Genomic DNA, 22,500 nt, shown 5'->3' with positions numbered 1-22,500 from the left:
TTCAGGACTAATATAACAGGAGATACAGTACCTGTCTCCATCTCATTTAGTTCAGGACTAATATAACAGGAGATACAGTACCTGTCTCCATCTCATTTATTTCAGGACTAATATAACAGGAGATACAGTACCTGTCTCCATCTCATTTAGTTCAGGACTAATATAACAGGAGATACAGTACCTGACTCCATCTCATTTAGTTCAGGACTAATATAACAGGAGATACAGTACCTGTCTCCATCTCATTTAGTTCAGGACTAATATAACAGGAGATACAGTACCTGACTCCATCTCATTTAGTTCAGGACTAATATAACAGGAGATACAGTACCTGTCTCCATCTCATTTAGTTCAGGACTAATATAACAGGAGATACACTACCTGTCTCCTCATTTAGTTCAGGACTAATATAACAGGAGATATAGTACCTGACTCCATCTCATTTAGTTCAGGACTAATATAACAGGAGATACAGTACCTGTCTCCTCATTTAGTTCAGGACTAATATAACAGGAGATATAGTACCTGTCTCCATCTCATTTAGTTCAGGACTAATATAACAGGAGATACAGTACCTGTCTCCTCATTTAGTTCAGGACTAATATAACAGGAGATATAGTACCTGTCTCCATCTCATTTAGTTCAGGACTAATATAACAGGAGATACAGTACCTGTCTCCTCATTTAGTTCAGGACTAATATAACAGGAGATATAGTACCTGACTCCATCTCATTTAGTTCAGGACTAATATAACAGGAGATACAGTACCTGTCTCCTCATTTAGTTCAGGACTAATATAACAGGAGATACAGTACCTGTCTCCATCTCATTTAGTTCAGGACTAATATAACAGGAGATACAGTACCTGTCTCCTCATTTAGTTCAGGACTAATATAACAGGAGATACAGTACCTGTCTCCATCTCATTTAGTTCAGGACTAATATAACAGGAGATACAGTACCTGTCTCCATCTCATTTAGTTCAGGACTAATATAACAGGAGATACAGTACCTGACTCCTCATTTAGTTCAGGACTAATATAACAGGAGATACAGTACCTGACTCCTCATTTAGTTCAGGACTAATATAACATGAGATACAGTACCTGTCTCCATCTCATTTAGTTCAGGACTAATATAACAGGAGATACAGTACCTGTCTCCATCTCATTTAGTTCAGGACTAATATAACAGGAGATACAGTACCTGTCTCCATCTCATTTAGTTCAGGACTAATATAACAGGAGATACAGTACCTGTCTCCATCTCATTTAGTTCAGGACTAATATAACAGGAGATACAGTACCTGACTCCTCATTTAGTTCAGGACTAATATAACAGGAGATACAGTACCTGTCTCCTCATTTAGTTCAGGACTAATATAACAGGAGATACAGTACCTGACTCCTCATTTAGTTCAGGACTAATATAACAGGAGATATAGTACCTGTCTCCATCTCATTTAGTTCAGGACTAATATAACAGGAGATACAGTACCTGTCTCCATCTCATTTAGTTCAGGACTAATATAACAGGAGATACAGTACCTGTCTCCATCTCATTTAGTTCAGGACTAATATAACAGGAGATACAGTACCTGACTACATCTAATTTAGTTCAGGACTAATATAACAGGAGATACAGTACCTGTCTCCATCTCATTTAGTTCAGGACTAATATAACAGGAGATACAGTACCTGACTCCATCTCATTTAGTTCAGGACTAATATAACAGGAGATACAGTACCTGACTCCTCATTTAGTTCAGGACTAATATAACAGGAGATACAGTACCTGTCTCCATCTCATTTAGTTCAGGACTAATATAACAGGAGATATAGTACCTGTCTCCATCTCATTTAGTTCAGGACTAATATAACAGGAGATACAGTACCTGTCTCCTCATTTAGTTCAGGACTAATATAACAGGAGATACAGTACCTGTCTCCTCATTTAGTTCAGGACTAATATAACAGGAGATACAGTACCTGTCTCCTCATTTAGTTCAGGACTAATATAACAGGAGATACAGTACCTGTCTCCATCTCATTTAGTTCAGGACTAATATAACAGGAGATACAGTACCTGTCTCCATCTCATTTAGTTCAGGACTAATATAACAGGAGATACAGTACCTGACTCCATCTCATTTAGTTCAGGACTAATATAACAGGAGATACAGTACCTGTCTCCTCATTTAGTTCAGGACTAATATAACAGGAGATACAGTACCTGTCTCCTCATTTAGTTCAGGACTAATATAACAGGAGATACAGTACCTGTCTCCATCTCATTTAGTTCAGGACTAATATAACAGGAGATACAGTACCTGTCTCCATCTCATTTAGTTCAGGACTAATATAACAGGAGATACAGTACCTGACTCCTCATTTAGTTCAGGACTAATATAACAGGAGATATAGTACCTGACTCCATCTCATTTAGTTCAGGACTAATATAACAGGAGATACAGTACCTGACTCCATCTCATTTAGTTCAGGACTAATATAACAGGAGATACAGTACCTGACTCCTCATTTAGTTCAGGACTAATATAACAGGAGATACAGTACCTGTCTCCATCTCATTTAGTTCAGGACTAATATAACAGGAGATACAGTACCTGTCTCCATCTCATTTAGTTCAGGACTAATATAACAGGAGATACAGTACCTGACTCCTCATTTAGTTCAGGACTAATATAACAGGAGATACAGTACCTGTCTCCATCTCATTTAGTTCAGGACTAATATAACAGGAGATACAGTACCTGTCTCCATCTCATTTAGTTCAGGACTAATATAACAGGAGATACAGTACCTGTCTCCTCATTTAGTTCAGGACTAATATAACAGGAGATACAGTACCTGTCTCCATCTCATTTAGTTCAGGACTAATATAACAGGAGATACAGTACCTGTCTCCATCTCATTTAGTTCAGGACTAATATAACAGGAGATACAGTACCTGTCTCCATCTCATTTAGTTCAGGACTAATATAACAGGAGATACAGTACCTGTCTCCATCTCATTTAGTTCAGGACTAATATAACAGGAGATACAGTACCTGACTCCTCATTTAGTTCAGGACTAATATAACAGGAGATATAGTACCTGACTCCATCTCATTTAGTTCAGGACTAATATAACAGGAGATACAGTACCTGTCTCCATCTCATTTAGTTCAGGACTAATATAACAGGAGATACAGTACCTGACTCCATCTCATTTAGTTCAGGACTAATATAACAGGAGATATAGTACCTGACTCCATCTCATTTAGTTCAGGACTAATATAACAGGAGATACAGTACCTGACTCCTCATTTAGTTCAGGACTAATATAACAGGAGATACAGTACCTGTCTCCATCTCATTTAGTTCAGGACTAATATAACAGGAGATACAGTACCTGACTCCTCATTTAGTTCAGGACTAATATAACAGGAGATATAGTACCTGACTCCATCTCATTTAGTTCAGGACTAATATAACAGGAGATACAGTACCTGTCTCCATCTCATTTAGTTCAGGACTAATATAACAGGAGATACAGTACCTGTCTCCTCATTTAGTTCAGGACTAATATAACAGGAGATACAGTACCTGTCTCCATCTCATTTAGTTCAGGACTAATATAACAGGAGATACAGTACCTGTCTCCATCTCATTTAGTTCAGGACTAATATAACAGGAGATACAGTACCTGTCTCCTCATTTAGTTCAGGACTAATATAACAGGAGATACAGTACCTGACTCCTCATTTAGTTCAGGACTAATATAACAGGAGATACAGTACCTGTCTCCTCATTTAGTTCAGGACTAATATAACAGGAGATATAGTACCTGTCTCCATCTCATTTAGTTCAGGACTAATATAACAGGAGATACAGTACCTGTCTCCTCATTTAGTTCAGGACTAATATAACAGGAGATATAGTACCTGTCTCCATCTCATTTAGTTCAGGACTAATATAACAGGAGATACAGTACCTGTCTCCTCATTTAGTTCAGGACTAATATAACAGGAGATATAGTACCTGACTCCATCTCATTTAGTTCAGGACTAATATAACAGGAGATACAGTACCTGTCTCCTCATTTAGTTCAGGACTAATATAACAGGAGATACAGTACCTGTCTCCATCTCATTTAGTTCAGGACTAATATAACAGGAGATACAGTACCTGTCTCCATCTCATTTAGTTCAGGACTAATATAACAGGAGATACAGTACCTGTCTCCTCATTTAGTTCAGGACTAATATAACAGGAGATACAGTACCTGTCTCCTCATTTAGTTCAGGACTAATATAACAGGAGATACAGTACCTGTCTCCATCTCATTTAGTTCAGGACTAATATAACAGGAGATACAGTACCTGTCTCCATCTCATTTAGTTCAGGACTAATATAACAGGAGATACAGTACCTGACTCCTCATTTAGTTCAGGACTAATATAACAGGAGATATAGTACCTGACTCCATCTCATTTAGTTCAGGACTAATATAACAGGAGATACAGTACCTGACTCCATCTCATTTAGTTCAGGACTAATATAACAGGAGATACAGTACCTGACTCCTCATTTAGTTCAGGACTAATATAACAGGAGATACAGTACCTGTCTCCATCTCATTTAGTTCAGGACTAATATAACAGGAGATACAGTACCTGTCTCCATCTCATTTAGTTCAGGACTAATATAACAGGAGATACAGTACCTGACTCCTCATTTAGTTCAGGACTAATATAACAGGAGATACAGTACCTGTCTCCATCTCATTTAGTTCAGGACTAATATAACAGGAGATACAGTACCTGTCTCCATCTCATTTAGTTCAGGACTAATATAACAGGAGATACAGTACCTGTCTCCATCTCATTTAGTTCAGGACTAATATAACAGGAGATACAGTACCTGTCTCCATCTCATTTAGTTCAGGACTAATATAACAGGAGATACAGTACCTGACTCCATCTCATTTAGTTCAGGACTAATATAACAGGAGATACAGTACCTGACTCCTCATTTAGTTCAGGACTAATATAACAGGAGATACAGTACCTGTCTCCATCTCATTTAGTTCAGGACTAATATAACAGGAGATACAGTACCTGTCTCCATCTCATTTAGTTCAGGACTAATATAACAGGAGATACAGTACCTGTCTCCATCTCATTTAGTTCAGGACTAATATAACAGGAGATATAGTACCTGTCTCCATCTCATTTAGTTCAGGACTAATATAACAGGAGATACAGTACCTGTCTCCTCATTTAGTTCAGGACTAATATAACAGGAGATATAGTACCTGACTCCATCTCATTTAGTTCAGGACTAATATAACAGGAGATACAGTACCTGTCTCCTCATTTAGTTCAGGACTAATATAACAGGAGATACAGTACCTGTCTCCATCTCATTTAGTTCAGGACTAATATAACAGGAGATACAGTACCTGTCTCCATCTCATTTAGTTCAGGACTAATATAACAGGAGATACAGTACCTGTCTCCTCATTTAGTTCAGGACTAATATAACAGGAGATACAGTACCTGTCTCCATCTCATTTAGTTCAGGACTAATATAACAGGAGATACAGTACCTGTCTCCATCTCATTTAGTTCAGGACTAATATAACAGGAGATACAGTACCTGACTCCTCATTTAGTTCAGGACTAATATAACAGGAGATATAGTACCTGACTCCATCTCATTTAGTTCAGGACTAATATAACAGGAGATACAGTACCTGACTCCATCTCATTTAGTTCAGGACTAATATAACAGGAGATACAGTACCTGACTCCTCATTTAGTTCAGGACTAATATAACAGGAGATACAGTACCTGTCTCCATCTCATTTAGTTCAGGACTAATATAACAGGAGATACAGTACCTGTCTCCATCTCATTTAGTTCAGGACTAATATAACAGGAGATACAGTACCTGACTCCTCATTTAGTTCAGGACTAATATAACAGGAGATACAGTACCTGTCTCCATCTCATTTAGTTCAGGACTAATATAACAGGAGATACAGTACCTGTCTCCATCTCATTTAGTTCAGGACTAATATAACAGGAGATACAGTACCTGTCTCCATCTCATTTAGTTCAGGACTAATATAACAGGAGATACAGTACCTGACTACATCTCATTTAGTTCAGGACTAATATAACAGGAGATACAGTACCTGTCTCCATCTCATTTAGTTCAGGACTAATATAACAGGAGATACAGTACCTGACTCCATCTCATTTAGTTCAGGACTAATATAACAGGAGATACAGTACCTGTCTCCATCTCATTTAGTTCAGGACTAATATAACAGGAGATACAGTACCTGTCTCCATCTCATTTAGTTCAGGACTAATATAACAGGAGATACAGTACCTGTCTCCATCTCATTTAGTTCAGGACTAATATAACAGGAGATACAGTACCTGTCTCCATCTCATTTAGTTCAGGACTAATATAACAGGAGATACAGTACCTGACTACATCTCATTTAGTTCAGGACTAATATAACAGGAGATACAGTACCTGTCTCCATCTCATTTAGTTCAGGACTAATATAACAGGAGATACAGTACCTGTCTCCTCATTTAGTTCAGGACTAATATAACAGGAGATACAGTACCTGTCTCCTCATTTAGTTCAGGACTAATATAACAGGAGATACAGTACCTGTCTCCTCATTTAGTTCAGGACTAATATAACAGGAGATACAGTACCTGTCTCCATCTCATTTAGTTCAGGACTAATATAACAGGAGATACAGTACCTGTCTCCATCTCATTTAGTTCAGGACTAATATAACAGGAGATACATTACCTGACTCCATCTTATTTAGTTCAGGACTAATATAACAGGAGATACAGTACCTGTCTCCATCTCATTTAGTTCAGGACTAATATAACAGGAGATACATTACCTGACTCCATCTTATTTAGTTCAGGACTAATATAACAGGAGATACAGTACCTGTCTCCATCTCATTTAGTTCAGGACTAATATAACAGGAGATACAGTACCTGTCTCCATCTCATTTAGTTCAGGACTAATATAACAGGAGATACAGTACCTGACTCCATCTCATTTAGTTCAGGACTAATATAACAGGAGATACATTACCTGACTCCATCTTATTTAGTTCAGGACTAATATAACAGGAGATACAGTACCTGTCTCCATCTCATTTAGTTCAGGACTAATATAACAGGAGATACAGTACCTGACTCCATCTCATTTAGTTCAGGACTAATATAACAGGAGATACAGTACCTGTCTCCATCTCATTTAGTTCAGGACTAATATAACAGGAGATACAGTACCTGTCTCCATCTCATTTAGTTCAGGACTAATATAACAGGAGATACAGTACCTGACTCCTCATTTAGTTCAGGACTAATATAACAGGAGATACAGTACCTGACTCCATCTCATTTAGTTCAGGACTAATATAACAGGAGATACAGTACCTGACTCCATCTCATTTAGTTCAGGACTAATATAACAGGAGATACAGTACCTGTCTCCATCTCATTTAGTTCAGGACTAATATAACAGGAGATACAGTACCTGACTCCATCTCATTTAGTTCAGGACTAATATAACAGGAGATACAGTACCTGACTCCTCATTTAGTTCAGGACTAATATAACAGGAGATACAGTACCTGTCTCCTCATTTAGTTCAGGACTAATATAACAGGAGATACAGTACCTGTCTCCATCTCATTTAGTTCAGGACTAATATAACAGGAGATACAGTACCTGTCTCCATCTCATTTAGTTCAGGACTAATATAACAGGAGATACAGTACCTGTCTCCTCATTTAGTTCAGGACTAATATAACAGGAGATACAGTACCTGTCTCCATCTCATTTAGTTCAGGACTAATATAACAGGAGATACAGTACCTGTCTCCATCTCATTTAGTTCAGGACTAATATAACAGGAGATACAGTACCTGACTCCATCTCATTTAGTTCAGGACTAATATAACAGGAGATACAGTACCTGACTCCATCTCATTTAGTTCAGGACTAATATAACAGGAGATACAGTACCTGTCTCCATCTCATTTAGTTCAGGACTAATATAACAGGAGATACAGTACCTGACTCCATCTCATTTAGTTCAGGACTAATATAACAGGAGATACAGTACCTGACTCCTCATTTAGTTCAGGACTAATATAACAGGAGATACAGTACCTGACTCCATCTCATTTAGTTCAGGACTAATATAACAGGAGATACAGTACCTGACTCCATCTCATTTAGTTCAGGACTAATATAACAGGAGATACAGTACCTGACTCCATCTCATTTAGTTCAGGACTAATATAACAGGAGATACAGTACCTGACTCCATCTCATTTAGTTCAGGACTAATATAACAGGAGATACAGTACCTGTCTCCATCTCATTTAGTTCAGGACTAATATAACAGGAGATACAGTACCTGACTCCATCTCATTTAGTTCAGGACTAATATAACAGGAGATACAGTACCTGTCTCCATCTCATTTAGTTCAGGACTAATATAACAGGAGATACAGTACCTGTCTCCATCTCATTTAGTTCAGGACTAATATAACAGGAGATACAGTACCTGTCTCCATCTCATTTAGTTCAGGACTAATATAACAGGAGATACAGTACCTGTCTCCTCATTTAGTTCAGGACTAATATAACAGGAGATACAGTACCTGTCTCCTCATTTAGTTCAGGACTAATATAACAGGAGATACAGTACCTGTCTCCTCATTTAGTTCAGGACTAATATAACAGGAGATACAGTACCTGTCTCCTCATTTAGTTCAGGACTAATATAACAGGAGATACAGTACCTGACTCCATCTCATTTAGTTCAGGACTAATATAACAGGAGATACAGTACCTGTCTCCATCTCATTTAGTTCAGGACTAATATAACAGGAGATACATTACCTGACTCCATCTTATTTAGTTCAGGACTAATATAACAGGAGATACAGTACCTGACTCCTCATTTAGTTCAGGACTAATATAACAGGAGATACAGTACCTGTCTCCATCTCATTTAGTTCAGGACTAATATAACAGGAGATACAGTACTACTCAGAGAATGCAAAGGATGAAACTAAATATACATTTTCATCAAGTGGTAATATGCATTAATATGTCACTCAGATGGACTGTCGTCCTGACGTAACCCAGCCATACATGATGTAAACACTCCGTATGACAAGGAAGAAGTCAGACAGACAGACAGACAGACAGACAGACAGACAGACAGACAGACAGACAGACAGACAGACAGACAGACAGACAGACAGACAGACAGACAGACAGACAGACAAACAGACAGACAGATACATACCTGACGATCTGCTCAGAGACGGGTTTGTTCTGGAACTTTGAAGGGAGTTCTAGAACAGGCTTGACGGTGAAACACTGGATGCCTTTTATCACAGCCGTTAACGGAAATATTAAACAGTGGAATATAAACGAACTGGTCACAATGAGTTCAACTAAAACAGAACACAAGTGTAAAGTAGGAGATGCTCTACCATACAAACTAAAGTCATGCTTAGACCCTCCCAGTCTGATGAATGTGTTGGGGGTTAACGTGTGTAGATGGTGGAGGTGAAGCACTTTGTGAAGACTACTGATGTATGGGAAAAGGACTTTATAAATATCATTGATTGATTGATTGATTGATTGTCATCTCTGTGATAAGTATACACTGTCAGGGATAGTTCCTGATGTCTGTCTGATGTCTGTCGATCAACATTTTATTTTATCAAGCCCATTTTACAACAGCAGTGCTGTACAGAAACCTAAGACCCCCAGAGAGCAATGCAGAGGCAGAAGAACAGTGGCTAGGAAGACTCCCTAGAAAGGCCAGAACCTAGGAAGAAACCTAGAGAGGAACCAGGCTAGGAAGACTCCCTAAAAAGGCCAGAACCTAGGAAGAAACCTAGAGAGGAACCAGGCTAGGAAAAACTCCCTAGAAAGGCCAGAACCTAGGAAGAAACCTAGAGAGGAACCAGGCTAGGAAAAACTCCCTAGAAAGGCCAGAACCTAGGAAGAAACCTAGAGAGGAACCAGGCTAGGAAGACTCCCTAGAAAGGCCAGAACCTAGGAAGAAACCTAGAGAGGAACCAGGCTAGGAAAAACTCCCTAGAAAGGCCAGAACCTAGGAAAAAACCTAGAGAGGAACCAGGCTAGGAAGACTCCCTAGAAAGGTCAGAACCTAGGAAGAAACCTAGAGAGGAACCAGGCTAGGAAGACTCCCTAGAAAGGCCAGAACCTAGGAAGAAACTTAGAGAGGAACCAGGCTAGGAAAAACTCCCTAGAAAGGCCAGAACCTAGGAAGAAACCTAGAGAGGAACCAGGCTAGGAAGACTCCCTAGAAAGGCCAGAACCTAGGAAGAAACCTAGAGAGGAACCAGGCTAGGAAAAACTCCCTAGAAAGGCCAGAACCTAGGAAGAAACCTAGAGAGGAACCAGGCTAGGAAAAACTCCCTAGAAAGGCCAGAACCTAGGAATAAACCTAGAGAGGAACCAGGCTAGGAAAAACTCCCTAGAAAGGCCGGAACCTAGGAAGAAACCTAGAGAGGAACCAGGCTAGGAAAAACTCCCTAGAAAGGCCAGAACCTAGGAAGAAACCTAGAGAGGAACCAGGCTAGGAAGACTCCCTAGAAAGGCCAGAACCTAGGAAGAAACCTAGAGAGGAACCAGGCTAGGAAGACTCCCTAGAAAGGCCAGAACCTAGGAAGAAACCTAGAGAGGAACCAGGCTAGGAAAAACTCCCTAGAAAGGCCAGAACCTAGGAAGAAACCTAGAGAGGAACCAGGCTCCGATGGGTGGCCAGTCCTCTGCTGGCTGTCTTGACTGTTATCTCTGTGGTAAGGATACACTGTGAGGAAGAGGTCTTGATGTCCTCGCCGGGCGGCGTGGTCGTCTTCATCTTGTCCGCGTTGGGGAACTGGGTGAGCAGTCTGGCCTCAAAGTCCTCTCTCCTCTCGTACTCCTTCCCTCTATAGATGAACATCTTGTTCTGAGAGGGGAAAAACAGAGAGAACGTTGTGTTTTTTTTTTTTACACCACTTCTGTCTGACCACCAGAAGATACTTTGTGGCACAGTCGAAGCCACGCTGGGCTCCGGGGGTTGGGGTGAGGGTTCGCCACCGAGGCAGCTCAATTTCACCCTGCCATGCTTCACTACACTGGACTAGTGACGAACACAGATCACACACACACACACACACACACACACACACACACACACACACACACACACACACACACACACACACACACACACACACACACACACACACACACACACACACACACACACACACACACACACACACACACACACACACACACACACACACACACAGTGATATGGGGTTGAATGGGTGTTGGATCTTGTGTATTGTGTAAACCTGCATGACTTTATTACCAGTGAACTGGTGTGAAAACAGAGAAACAATAGGCTCAACAGGCTTTGAACCCTGTTCTGTTGTCAAGAGGCTTTGAACCCTGTTCTGTTGTCAACAGGCTTTGAACCCTGTTCTGCTCTCAACAGGTTTTGAACCCTGTTCTGCTCTCAACAGGCTTTGAACCCTGTTCTGCTCTCAACAAGCTTTGAACCCTGTTCTGTTCTCAACAGGCTTTGAACTTTGTTTTTCTCCCTAATTGTCACATACGCTGATGCTTTCTGCACATGAATTGCCATGGCGCAGAGAGACGAGAGATTGGACTTCGCTGAGTTCGCTCCATTAGTTTGCACTATATAGATCGATTAAACATTAGGGTACAGGGTTCAGCCTATTGGCTACTGTCTACAACTGTAAGGGTACATTCAGCCTATTGGCTACTGTCTAAAACTAAGGGTTCAGCCTATTGGCTACTGTCTAAAACTGTAAGGGTTCAGCCTATTGGCTACTGTCTAAAACTGTAAGGATATACTATTGGCTACTGTCTAAACCTGTAAGGATATACTATTGGCTACTGTCTAAAACTGTCAGGGTACAAGCCTATTGGCTACTGTCTAAAACTGTCAGGGTACAAGCCTATTGGCTACTGTCTAAACCTGTAAGGATATACTATTGGCTACTGTCTAAAACTGTCAGGGTACAAGCCTATTGGCTACTGTCTAAAACTGTCAGGGTACAAGCCTATTGGCTACTGTCTAAAACTGTCAGGGTACAAGCCTATTGGCTACTGTCTAAACCTGTAAGGATATACTATTGGCTACTGTCTAAAACTGTCAGGGTACAAGCCTATTGGCTACTGTCTAAAACTGTCAGGGTACAGCCTATTGGCTACTGTCTAAAACTGTCAGGGTACAGCCTATTGGCTACTGTCTAAAACTGTAAGGGTACAGCCTATTGGCTACTGTCTTAAACAGTAAGGATACAGCCTATTGGCTACTGTCTAAAACTGTAAGGACACAGCCTATTGGTTACTGTCTATTGGCTACTGTCTATTGGTTACTGTCTAAAACTGTAAGGACACAGCCTCCAGTTTCCGCTTATAAGACCAGAAATTTGCTCAGTGCCCTCCAAAATAAGAGGGAACATTGAAGACGGGCAAACTACACTGAACTAAAAATATCAACACATCATGTAAAGTGTTGGTCCCATGTTTCATGAGCTGAAACAAAAGATCCCAGAAATGTTTCATACGCACAAAAAGCTTATTTCTCTCAAATGTTGTGCACAATTTTGCTTACATTACTTTTAGTGAGATTTTCCTTTGCCAAGATAATCCATCCACCTGACAGGTGTGGTATATCAAGAAGTTGATTAAACAGCATGATCATTACACAGGTGCACCTTGTGCTGGGGGCAATAAAAGGCCACTCTAAAATGTGCAATCTTGTCACACAACACAACGTCACAGATGTCTCATGTTTTGAGGGAGCGTGCGATTGGCATGCTGACTGCAGGAATGTCCACCAGAGCTGTTTCCAGAGAATGCAATGTTCATTTCTCTACCATAAGCCGCCTTCAATGTCGTTTTAGAGAATTAGGCAATAAGTCCAACTGGGTTTAGAACCACAGACCACGTGTATGGTGTGGTGTGGGCGAGCGGTTTGCTGATGTCAACGTCGTGAACAGAGTGGCGTTTGGGGTTATGGTATGAACAGGCACAAGCTACGGACAACGGACACAATTGCGTTTTATCAATGGCAATTTGAATTGCAGAGAGCTAGTAAAAAATAACCACAATAAGAAAGGTACAGTTATCAAATAAAGCTTCCATAGTAAATATATGTAAGTAGTACTGAAGTCTTCTTTTCTTTTACTAGGTCCTGAGGCCCATTTGTTAAAGGTATCTGTGACCAACAAAATACAGATCTGTATTCCCAGTCATGTGAAATCCATAGATTAGGACCGATTGTGTATGTTACCACGCAGTAATTTAAAAAGAAAACTCAGTTTGGTGGAAACTCACTGCTGTTGGGGAAAATGTGCATATTTTCTCTTTGAATATTCTATACTATAGAATCAGAAACACTGAGGTAAAACCAGGATATCGCTGGTCTATTTCATGTGAGACCTCAGATAGAGCTTCTATCACACACACACAAACATTCATTATTTAACTAGGCAAGTCAGTTAAGAACAAATTCTTATTGACCATGACGGTCGACCTACAGGGTCAGCCCCTGGAGACAATTAGGGTTAAGTGCCTTGCTCAAAGGACACGGACAGGTTTTTCACCTTGTCGGATTGGGTATTTGAACCAGCGGCCTTTCGGTTACTGGCCCAACGCTCTAATCGCTAGGCTACCTGCCGCCCCATTCTATCGGGGTGTGTGTGTGTTCCTCTCAATGTCATGGTGCTCATTACTCAGCTCCCAGAATGCACCATTCTGACAGAGAAAGGAAATCACAGTCTGTCACAGAGGAGGCGAAGAAGCAACAACAGAAAACAGTTCTCGTACTTCGGCTCGTCAATAATTCATTACTGTTTTTTTGGTAAATGGAAAAACACAGTCGGCCAAGAAACTAGTGTCATGACGAAGTCAATAAAAAAGCGGAATAGAAAATCAAACAGCATCTAGAATGAAATTCATAGATGATTTAAACATGCTGTCGGCAGAGGGGTTTATGGGAACATAAATGGAATCCAAATATCTCCAAATGCATGGTGGGAAAACGAATACAAAGTCTGTTTGTTAGCGATGGAGACTTAGGTTCAACACGATAAAACATACAGGAGATCAATCCACCATTTCAATCAACCAGATCAATCAACCATATCAATCAACCATTTCAATCAACCAGATCAATCAACCATATCAATCAACCATTTCAATCAACCATATCAATCAACCATTTCAATCAACCATATCAATCAACCATATCAATCAACCATATCAATCAACCATATCAATCAACCATATCAATCAACCATATCAATCAACCATTTCAATCAACCATTTCAATCAACCATATCAATCAACCATATCAATCAACCAGATCAATCAACCATATCAATCAACTAGATCAATCAACCAGATCAATCAACCATTTCAATCAACTAGATCAATCAACCAGATCAATCAACCAGATCAATCAACCAGATCAATCAACCATTTCAATCAACCATTTCAATCAACCATTTCAATCAACCATATCAATCAACCATATCAATCAACCATATCAATCAACCATTTCAATCAACCATATCAATCAACCATATCAATCAACCATGATCTTAGCAATGACCCATGAAAGTCAATGAGCCAAGAACGTAAAAGACACGACAAGGCTAAATCGGTGCTTACGCTGACAAGGCCGTCATCTTAGGTCACAGGAGTGTGTAGAAACTAACACACCGTTTGAAGGGGAGAGGACAAAACGTACCTGAAAATGTATGAGATGAGGAAACTTTGTTTGTTTGTCCCAGTCAGTAAACTCAGAAGCGTTTCCAGTGTCCCAAATGGCACCCTATTCCCTATGTAGTGCACTACTTTTGACTAGAGCCCTATTCCCTATGTAGTGCACTACTTTTGACTAGAGCCCTATGGAACCTGTTCAAAATTAGTGCCCTCTACAGGGAATACGGTACTGTTTGGGACAGAACCCACTGTACGTCTCAGAGAACTCGGTATGATAGGAACGTGACAGCTTATATTTTAAAGTGCTGGAACACAGTTTGATAAATATCTTCAGACAACTTTTGGAAAGCCTGAACACTTCCGTTGAGCCAAGCCGCTGAGATAAACAGAAACACCGCAGCTTTACAGAAACAGACGGAACACAAGTCAGAGAAAGACGGAGGAATGAAGTACTTCATTTAATACCCCTGCTCTACCGATCGCTAGATACATTCAGTCTGACTTCCCAGAAGTCCTTTCTCCTGATCAATTCAGTCAGACTGCCTTCCCAGAAGTCCTTTCTCCTCATCCATACAGTCAGTCTGACTTCCCAGAAGTCCTTTCTCCTGATCCCTTCAGTCAGACTGCCTTCCCAGAAGTCCTTTCTCCTGATCCCTTCAGTCAGACTGCCTTCCCAGAAGTCCTTTCTCCTGATCAATTCAGTCAGACTGCCTTCCCAGAAGTCCTTTCTCCTCATCAATTCAGTCAGACTGCCTTCCCAGAAGTCCTTTCTCCTCATCCATACAGTCAGACTGCCTTCCCAGAAGTCCTTTCTCCTCATCCATTCAGTCAGACTGCCTTCCCAGAAGTCCTTTCTCCTGATCCATTCAGTCAGTCTGCCTTCCCAGAAGTCCTTTCTCCTCATCCATTCAGTCAGTCTGCCTTCCCAGAAGTCCTTTCTGTTGGTCCATTCAGTCTGCCTTCCCAGAAGTCCTTTCTGTTGGTCCATTCAGTCAGACTGCCTTCCCAGAAGTCCTTTCTGTTGGTCCATTCAGTCAGACTGCCTTCCCAGAAGTCCTTTCTGTTGGTCCATTCATTCAGTCTGCCTTCCCAGAAGTCCCTTCTCCTGATCCATTCAGTCAGCCTGCCTTCCCAGAAGTCCTTTCTCCTCATCCATTCAGTCAGCCTGCCTTCCCAGAAGTCCTTTCTCCTCATCCATTCAGTCAGACTGCCTTCCCAGAAGTCCTTTCTCCTCATCCATTCAGTCAGACTGCCTTCCCAGAAGTCCTTTCTCCTCATCCATTCAGTCAGACTGCCTTCCCAGAAGTCCTTTCTCCTCATCCATTCAGTCAGACTGCCTTCCCAGAAGTCCTTTCTCCTGATCCATTCAGTCAGTCTGCCTTCCCAGAAGTCCTTTCTCCTCATCCATTCAGTCAGTCTGCCTTCCCAGAAGTCCTTTCTCCTGATCCATTCAGTCAGTCTGCCTTCCCAGAAGTCCTTTCTCCTGATCCATTCAGTCAGTCTGCCTTCCCAGAAGTCCTTTCTCCTCATCCATTCAGTCAGTCTGCCTTCCCAGAAGTCCTTTCTCCTGATCCATTCAGTCAGACTGCCATCCCAGAAGTCCTTTCTCCTGATCCATTAATCAGCGATTGGCTCGTCTCTAACCAATCAGAGTATCAAAGCCAATGACGATTTCCCAGAAATGCCGCTTTTCCCACGTGCGAATGTGTTCAGTTTTTTTTTAAATAAGAGAATATCCTAATGCCTTCCACATTAGATACAAATACATCATAATCAGCTGAATTAAGCAGCAATGTTTACAATGTGTTCTTAAGGAAGGAGAGAAGCAAAGTGCCTTCAATGGATGCAATGATATCTTTAATATAATTGACCCCCCCCCCCCCCAGAGGCAGGGAGATACTGACATACACAGAGCAACATGAAGAAGACACTAAGAAAACCACTGCAAACACAATGTATCTCAATTAGCCTAAGATAAATACTTCCCTAACGACTCGTGCAGAGAGTCCAGGATTGATATTACATTAAGTGTTCATTATTTTATCATTTGATATAATATGGATTCTGAATGAAGTCCACACTTCTTCACACTCAAGCGCATTCCACATTTCACCCTTTCCCCTATGTAGTGCACTACTTTTGAAGGCTCTGGTCATAAGTAGTGCACTACTTTTGAAGGCTCTGGTCATAAGTAGTGCACTACTTTTGAAGTCTCTGGTCATAAGTAGGGCACTACTTTTGAAGGCTCTGGTCATAAGTAGTGCACTACTTTTGAAGTCTCTGGTCATAAGTAGTGCACTGCTCTGGTCATAAGTAGGGCACTACTTTTGAAGGCTCTGGTCATAAGTAGTGCACTACTTTTGAAGGCTCTGGTCATAAGTAGTGCACTACTTTTGAAGTCTCTGGTCATAAGTAGTGCACTACTTTTGAAGGCTCTGGTCATAAGTAGGGCACTACTTTTGAAGGCTCTGGTTATAAGTAGGGCACTACTTTTGAAGGCTCTGGTCATAAGTAGTGCACTACTTTTGAAGGCTCTGGTCATAAGTAGTGCACTACTTTTGAAGTCTCTGGTCATAAGTAGGGCACTACTTTTGAAGGCTCTGGTCATAAGTAGTGCACTACTTTTGAAGTCTCTGGTCATAAGTAGTGCACTACTTTTGAAGTCTCTGGTCATAAGTAGTGCACTACTTTTGAAGGCTATGGTCATAAGTAGGGCACTACTTTTGAAGGCTCTGGTTATAAGTAGGGCACTACTTTTGAAGGCTCTGGTCATAAGTAGTGCACTACTTTTGAAGGCTCTGGTCATAAGTAGGGCACTACTTTTGAAGGCTCTGGTCATAAGTAGGGCACTACTTTTGAAGGCTCTGGTCATAAGTAGTGCACTACTTTTGAAGGCTCTGGTTATAAGTAGGGCACTACTTTTGAAGGCTCATGGTCACTACTTTTGAAGGCTCTGGTTATAAGTAGGGCACTACTTTTGAAGGCTCTGGTCATAAGTAGGGCACTACTTTTGAAGGCTCTGGTCATAAGTAGTGCACTACTTTTGAAGGCTCTGGTCATAAGTAGTGCACTACATTTGAAGGCTCTGGTCATAAGTAGTGCACTACTTTTGAAGGCTCTGGTCATAAGTAGGGCACTACTTTTGAAGGCTCTGGTCATAAGTAGTGCACTACATTTGAAGGCTCTGGTCACTATTTATACATATTTTTTATTTAACCTTTATTTAACTAGGAAAGTCAGTTAATAAGAACAAATTCTTATCTACAATGACTGCGTAGGAACAGGGGGCAGAACGACAGATTTTTACCTTGTGAGCTCAGGGATTAGATATTGCAACCTTTCGGTTACAAGTCCAATGCTCTAACCACTAGGCTACCTGCCTCTAACCACTAGGCTACCTACCTCTAACTAGGGACAAAGACTATCATCCCTAGTCCAATAGGACAGTGAGAGGAATAAAGACTATCATCCCTAGTCCAATAGGACAGTGAGAGGAATAAAGACTATCATCCCTAATCCAATAGGCCAGTGAGAGGAATAAATACTATCATCCCTAATCCAATAGGACAGTGAGAGGAATAAAGACTATCATCCCTAGTCCAATAGGACAGTGAGAGGAATAAAGACTATCATCCCTAATCCAATAGGACAGTGAGAGGAATAAAGACTATCATCCCTAATCCAATAGGACAGTGAGAGGAATAAAGACTATCATCCCTAGTCCAATAGGACAGTGAGAGTGGTAATGGCGACCATCCCAAGTCCAATAGGACGACAGTGAGCGAGGATAAAGACTATCATCCCTAGTCCAATAGGACAGTGAGAGGGATAAAGACTATCATCCCTAGTCCAATTGGACAGTCAGTGAGAGGGATAAAGACTATCATCCCTAGTCCAATAGGACAGTGAGAGGGGTAACGGCTATCATCCCCAGTCCAACAGGACAGTGAGATGGATAAAGACTATCATCCCTAGTCCAATAGGACAGTGAGAGGGGTAACGGCGATCATCCCAAGTCCAATAGGACGACAGTGAGCGAGGATAAAGACTATCATCCCTAGTCCAATAGGACAGCGAGAGGGATAAAGACTATCATCCCTAGTCCAATAGGACAGTCAGTGAGAGGGATAAAGACTATCATCCCTAGTCCAATAGGACAGTGAGAGGGATAAAGACTATCATCCCTAGTCCAATAGGACAGGGAGCGAGGATAAAGACTATCATCCCTAATCCAATAGGACAGTGAGCGAGGATAAAGACTATCATCCCTAGTCCAATAGGACAGTGAGAGGGATAAAGACTATCATCCCTAGTCCAATAGGACAGTCAGTGAGGTAACGGCTATCATCCCTAGTCCAATAGGACAGTCAGTGAGGTAACGGCTATCATCCCTAGTCCAATAGGACAGTCAGTGAGGTAACGTCTATCTGGTGCAGAACATCAGTGATTTACAGGAGAACAGTAGAGACCAGGGCACAAAACACTAACCCACTTTAGCTGGCAATAATAATCTAGTTTAGTTAATGTTGTTGTGCAGCTATTAAGGTAAAAACACTCTCTCCAGCCCTTACAAGATTAATGCTCCGTGGTAAATTGGCATTTTATTCGAGGGGGAAAGAACATTGTCCCCTTTAAAAACTGCACAGCATATTCCCGTGTCCCAAATCACAGCCTGTTTCCCCACGTAGTGCACTACTTTTGAATAAGCCTATTGGGGTTCTGGTCAAAAATAAGTGCACTATATAGTGAATAGGCTTCCATTTGGGACACAGTCTTTGTTCCAGTATCTGATCGGTAATGATAACTTCTGGGCTGATACTAATAAGCTGAGGTTTTCATCTCACTGAATTAGATATGAGAAGTCATTTATTTATTACGACCCCCCCCCCTTTCTCAAACAGGAAGTAAAGCATCTTTAGCTCCAAGAAGGTAGTCTACAGTAGACAGGATGTAGAGAAGTCTATGAGGTAGTCTACAGTAGACCGGCTGTAGAGAAGTCTATGAGGTAGTCTACAGTGGACAGGATGTAGAGAAGTCTATGAGGTAGTTTACAGTAGACAGGATGTAGAGAAGTCTATGAGGTAGTTTACAGTAGACAGGATGTAGAGAAGTCTGTGAGGTAGTCTACAGTAGACAGGATGTAGAGAAGTCTATGAGGTAGTTTACAGTAGACAGGATGTAGAGAAGTCTATGAGGTAGTTTACAGTAGACTGGCTGTAGAGAAGTCTGTGAGGTAGTCTACAGTAGACTGGCTGTAGAGAAGTCTGTGAGGTAGTCTACAGTAGACAGGATGTAGAGAAGTCTGTGAGGTAGTCTACAGTAGACCGGCTGTAGAGAAGTCTATGAGGTAGTCTACAGTGGACAGGATGTAGAGAAGTCTATGAGGTAGTCTACAGTAGACAGGATGTAGAGAAGTCTATGAGGTAGTCTACAGTAGACCGGCTGTAGAGAAGTCTATGAGGTAGTCTACAGTGGACAGGATGTAGAGAAGTCTATGAGGTAGTCTACAGTAGACAGGATGTAGAGAAGTCTGTGAGGTAGTCTACAGTAGACTGGCTGTAGAGAAGTCTGTGAGGTAGTCTACAGTAGACAGGATGTAGAGAAGTCTATGAGGTAGTCTACAGTAGACTGGCTGTAGAGAAGTCTGTGAGGTAGTCTACAGTAGACAGGATGTAGAGAAGTCTATGAGGTAGTTTACAGTAGACCGGCTGTAGAGAAGTCTATGAGGTAGTCTACAGTAGACTGGCTGTAGAGAAGTCTGTGAGGTAGTCTACAGTAGACTGGCTGTAGAGAAGTCTGTGAGGTAGTCTACAGTAGACTGGCTGTAGAGAAGTCTGTGAGGTAGTCTACAGTAGACAGGATGTAGAGAAGTCTATGAGGTAGTCTACAGTAGACAGGTGCTGGTCATAGACAACCTACCCCAGACACACATCACTCTCTCTGTCCTCCAGACACACATCACTCTCTCTGTCCTCCTCCAGACACACATCACTCTCCTAACAGACACACATCACTCTCTCTGTCCTCCTAACAGACACACATCACTCTCTCTGTCCTCCTAACAGACACACATCACTCTCTCTGTCCTCCTAACAGACACACATCACTCTCTCTGTCCTCCTAACAGACACACATCACTCTCTCTGTCCTCCTAACAGACACACATCACTCTCTCTGTCCTCCTAACAGACACACATCCCTCTCTCTGTCCTCCAGACACACATCACTCTCTCTGTCCTCCTAACAGACACACATCACTCTCTCTGTCCTCCTAACAGACACACATCACTCTCTCTGTCCCCCAGACACACATCACTCTCTCTGTCCTCCTAACAGACACACATCACTCTCTCTGTCCCCCAGACACACATCACTCTCTCTGTCCTCCAGACACACATCACTCTATCTGTCCCCCAGACACACATCACTCTATCTGTCCTCCTAACAGACACACATCACTCTATCTGTCCTCCTAACAGACACACATCACTCTATCTGTCCTCCTAACAGACACACATCACTCTCTCTGTCCTCCAGACACACATCACTCTCTCTGTCCTCCAGACACACATCACACACCAGAAAGCTGATAACAGAATCAAAGAGAGGACTGAGTATAGATGGACCCTATAAAGGCCTTTTAGACAGCCAGACAGACAAAGGCAGCACCTGGCTGTTCAATCTGTAATGGATGCTGTGCCCTGCTAGAGGAGGAAGGGGTTTAGAGGAGAGCCTTGTGAAAACGGTCTTCAACAGCCCTAATGGAATGATCAGACGAGGCCTCTTCCTTAAAGGAGCATCTTTACAGATGTTCTGGAAAGAGGACGACGTCGTGACAAAACAGCGAAGTCTCTCCCGCGCGGCAGAGCTCGAACACGACCGAAATCATTAACACGCCTTGGGAAAAGAGAGAGAATAAGGAACATGTTGAACAGGAGACAGTCGGTCACAATGACACAACTTTCCTCCATTAACACTGTGGAGAAACCACCAGCCCCCAGTGACCCATACGCAGTGACCCAGACACCAGTGACCCAGACACCAGTGACCCAGACACCAGTGACCCAGACACCAGTGACCCAGACCCAGTGACCCAGACACCCAGACCCAGTGACCTAGACACCCATACGCTGTGACCCAGACCCAGTGACCCAGACACCAGTGACCCAGACACCAGTGACCCAGACACCAGTGACCCAGACCCAGTGACCCAGACACCAGTGACCCAGACACCAGTGACCCAGACACCAGTGACCCAGACACCCAGACCCAGTGACCCAGACACCAGACACCAGACCCAGTGACCCAGACACCAGTGACCCAGACACCAGTGACCCAGACCCAGTGACCCAGACCCAGTGACCCAGACACGCAGACCCAGTGACCTAGACACCAGTGACCCAGACACCAGTGACCCAGACACCAGTGACCCAGACACCAGTGACCCAGACCCAGTGACCCAGACACCCAGACCCAGTGACCTAGACACCAGTGACCCAGACACCAGTGACCCAGACACCAGTGACCCAGACACCCAGACCCAGTGACCTAGACACCCAGACCCAGTGACCCAGACCCAGTGACCCAGTGACCCAGACACCCAGACCCAGTGACCTAGACACCCAGACCCAGACAC

At 42.1% G+C, this 22,500-nt stretch overlaps 1 protein-coding gene across 1 annotated transcript in view; it reads right to left on the bottom strand.

The window, feature by feature from the left end:
• LOC124023374 (dedicator of cytokinesis protein 1-like) overlaps positions 1 to 22,500 on the bottom strand; it is a gene marked incomplete at both ends in the record, with an annotated part of 103,273 nt that overhangs the window by 26,793 nt on the left and 53,980 nt on the right. The window contains 2 exons of the mRNA XM_046337901.1: positions 9,379 to 9,460; positions 10,920 to 11,061. Coding sequence (XP_046193857.1) covers positions 9,379 to 9,460; positions 10,920 to 11,061 — 224 coding nt within the window. The remainder of the gene's footprint in view (positions 1 to 9,378; positions 9,461 to 10,919; positions 11,062 to 22,500) is intronic.

This window comes from Oncorhynchus gorbuscha, unplaced genomic scaffold (assembly GCF_021184085.1).
Source record: "Oncorhynchus gorbuscha isolate QuinsamMale2020 ecotype Even-year unplaced genomic scaffold, OgorEven_v1.0 Un_scaffold_1617, whole genome shotgun sequence".
NCBI classification, from domain to species: domain Eukaryota; kingdom Metazoa; phylum Chordata; class Actinopteri; order Salmoniformes; family Salmonidae; genus Oncorhynchus; species Oncorhynchus gorbuscha.
Note: the sequence above shows the minus strand (reverse complement) of the source record. Positions and strands in the feature narration are given on the sequence as shown.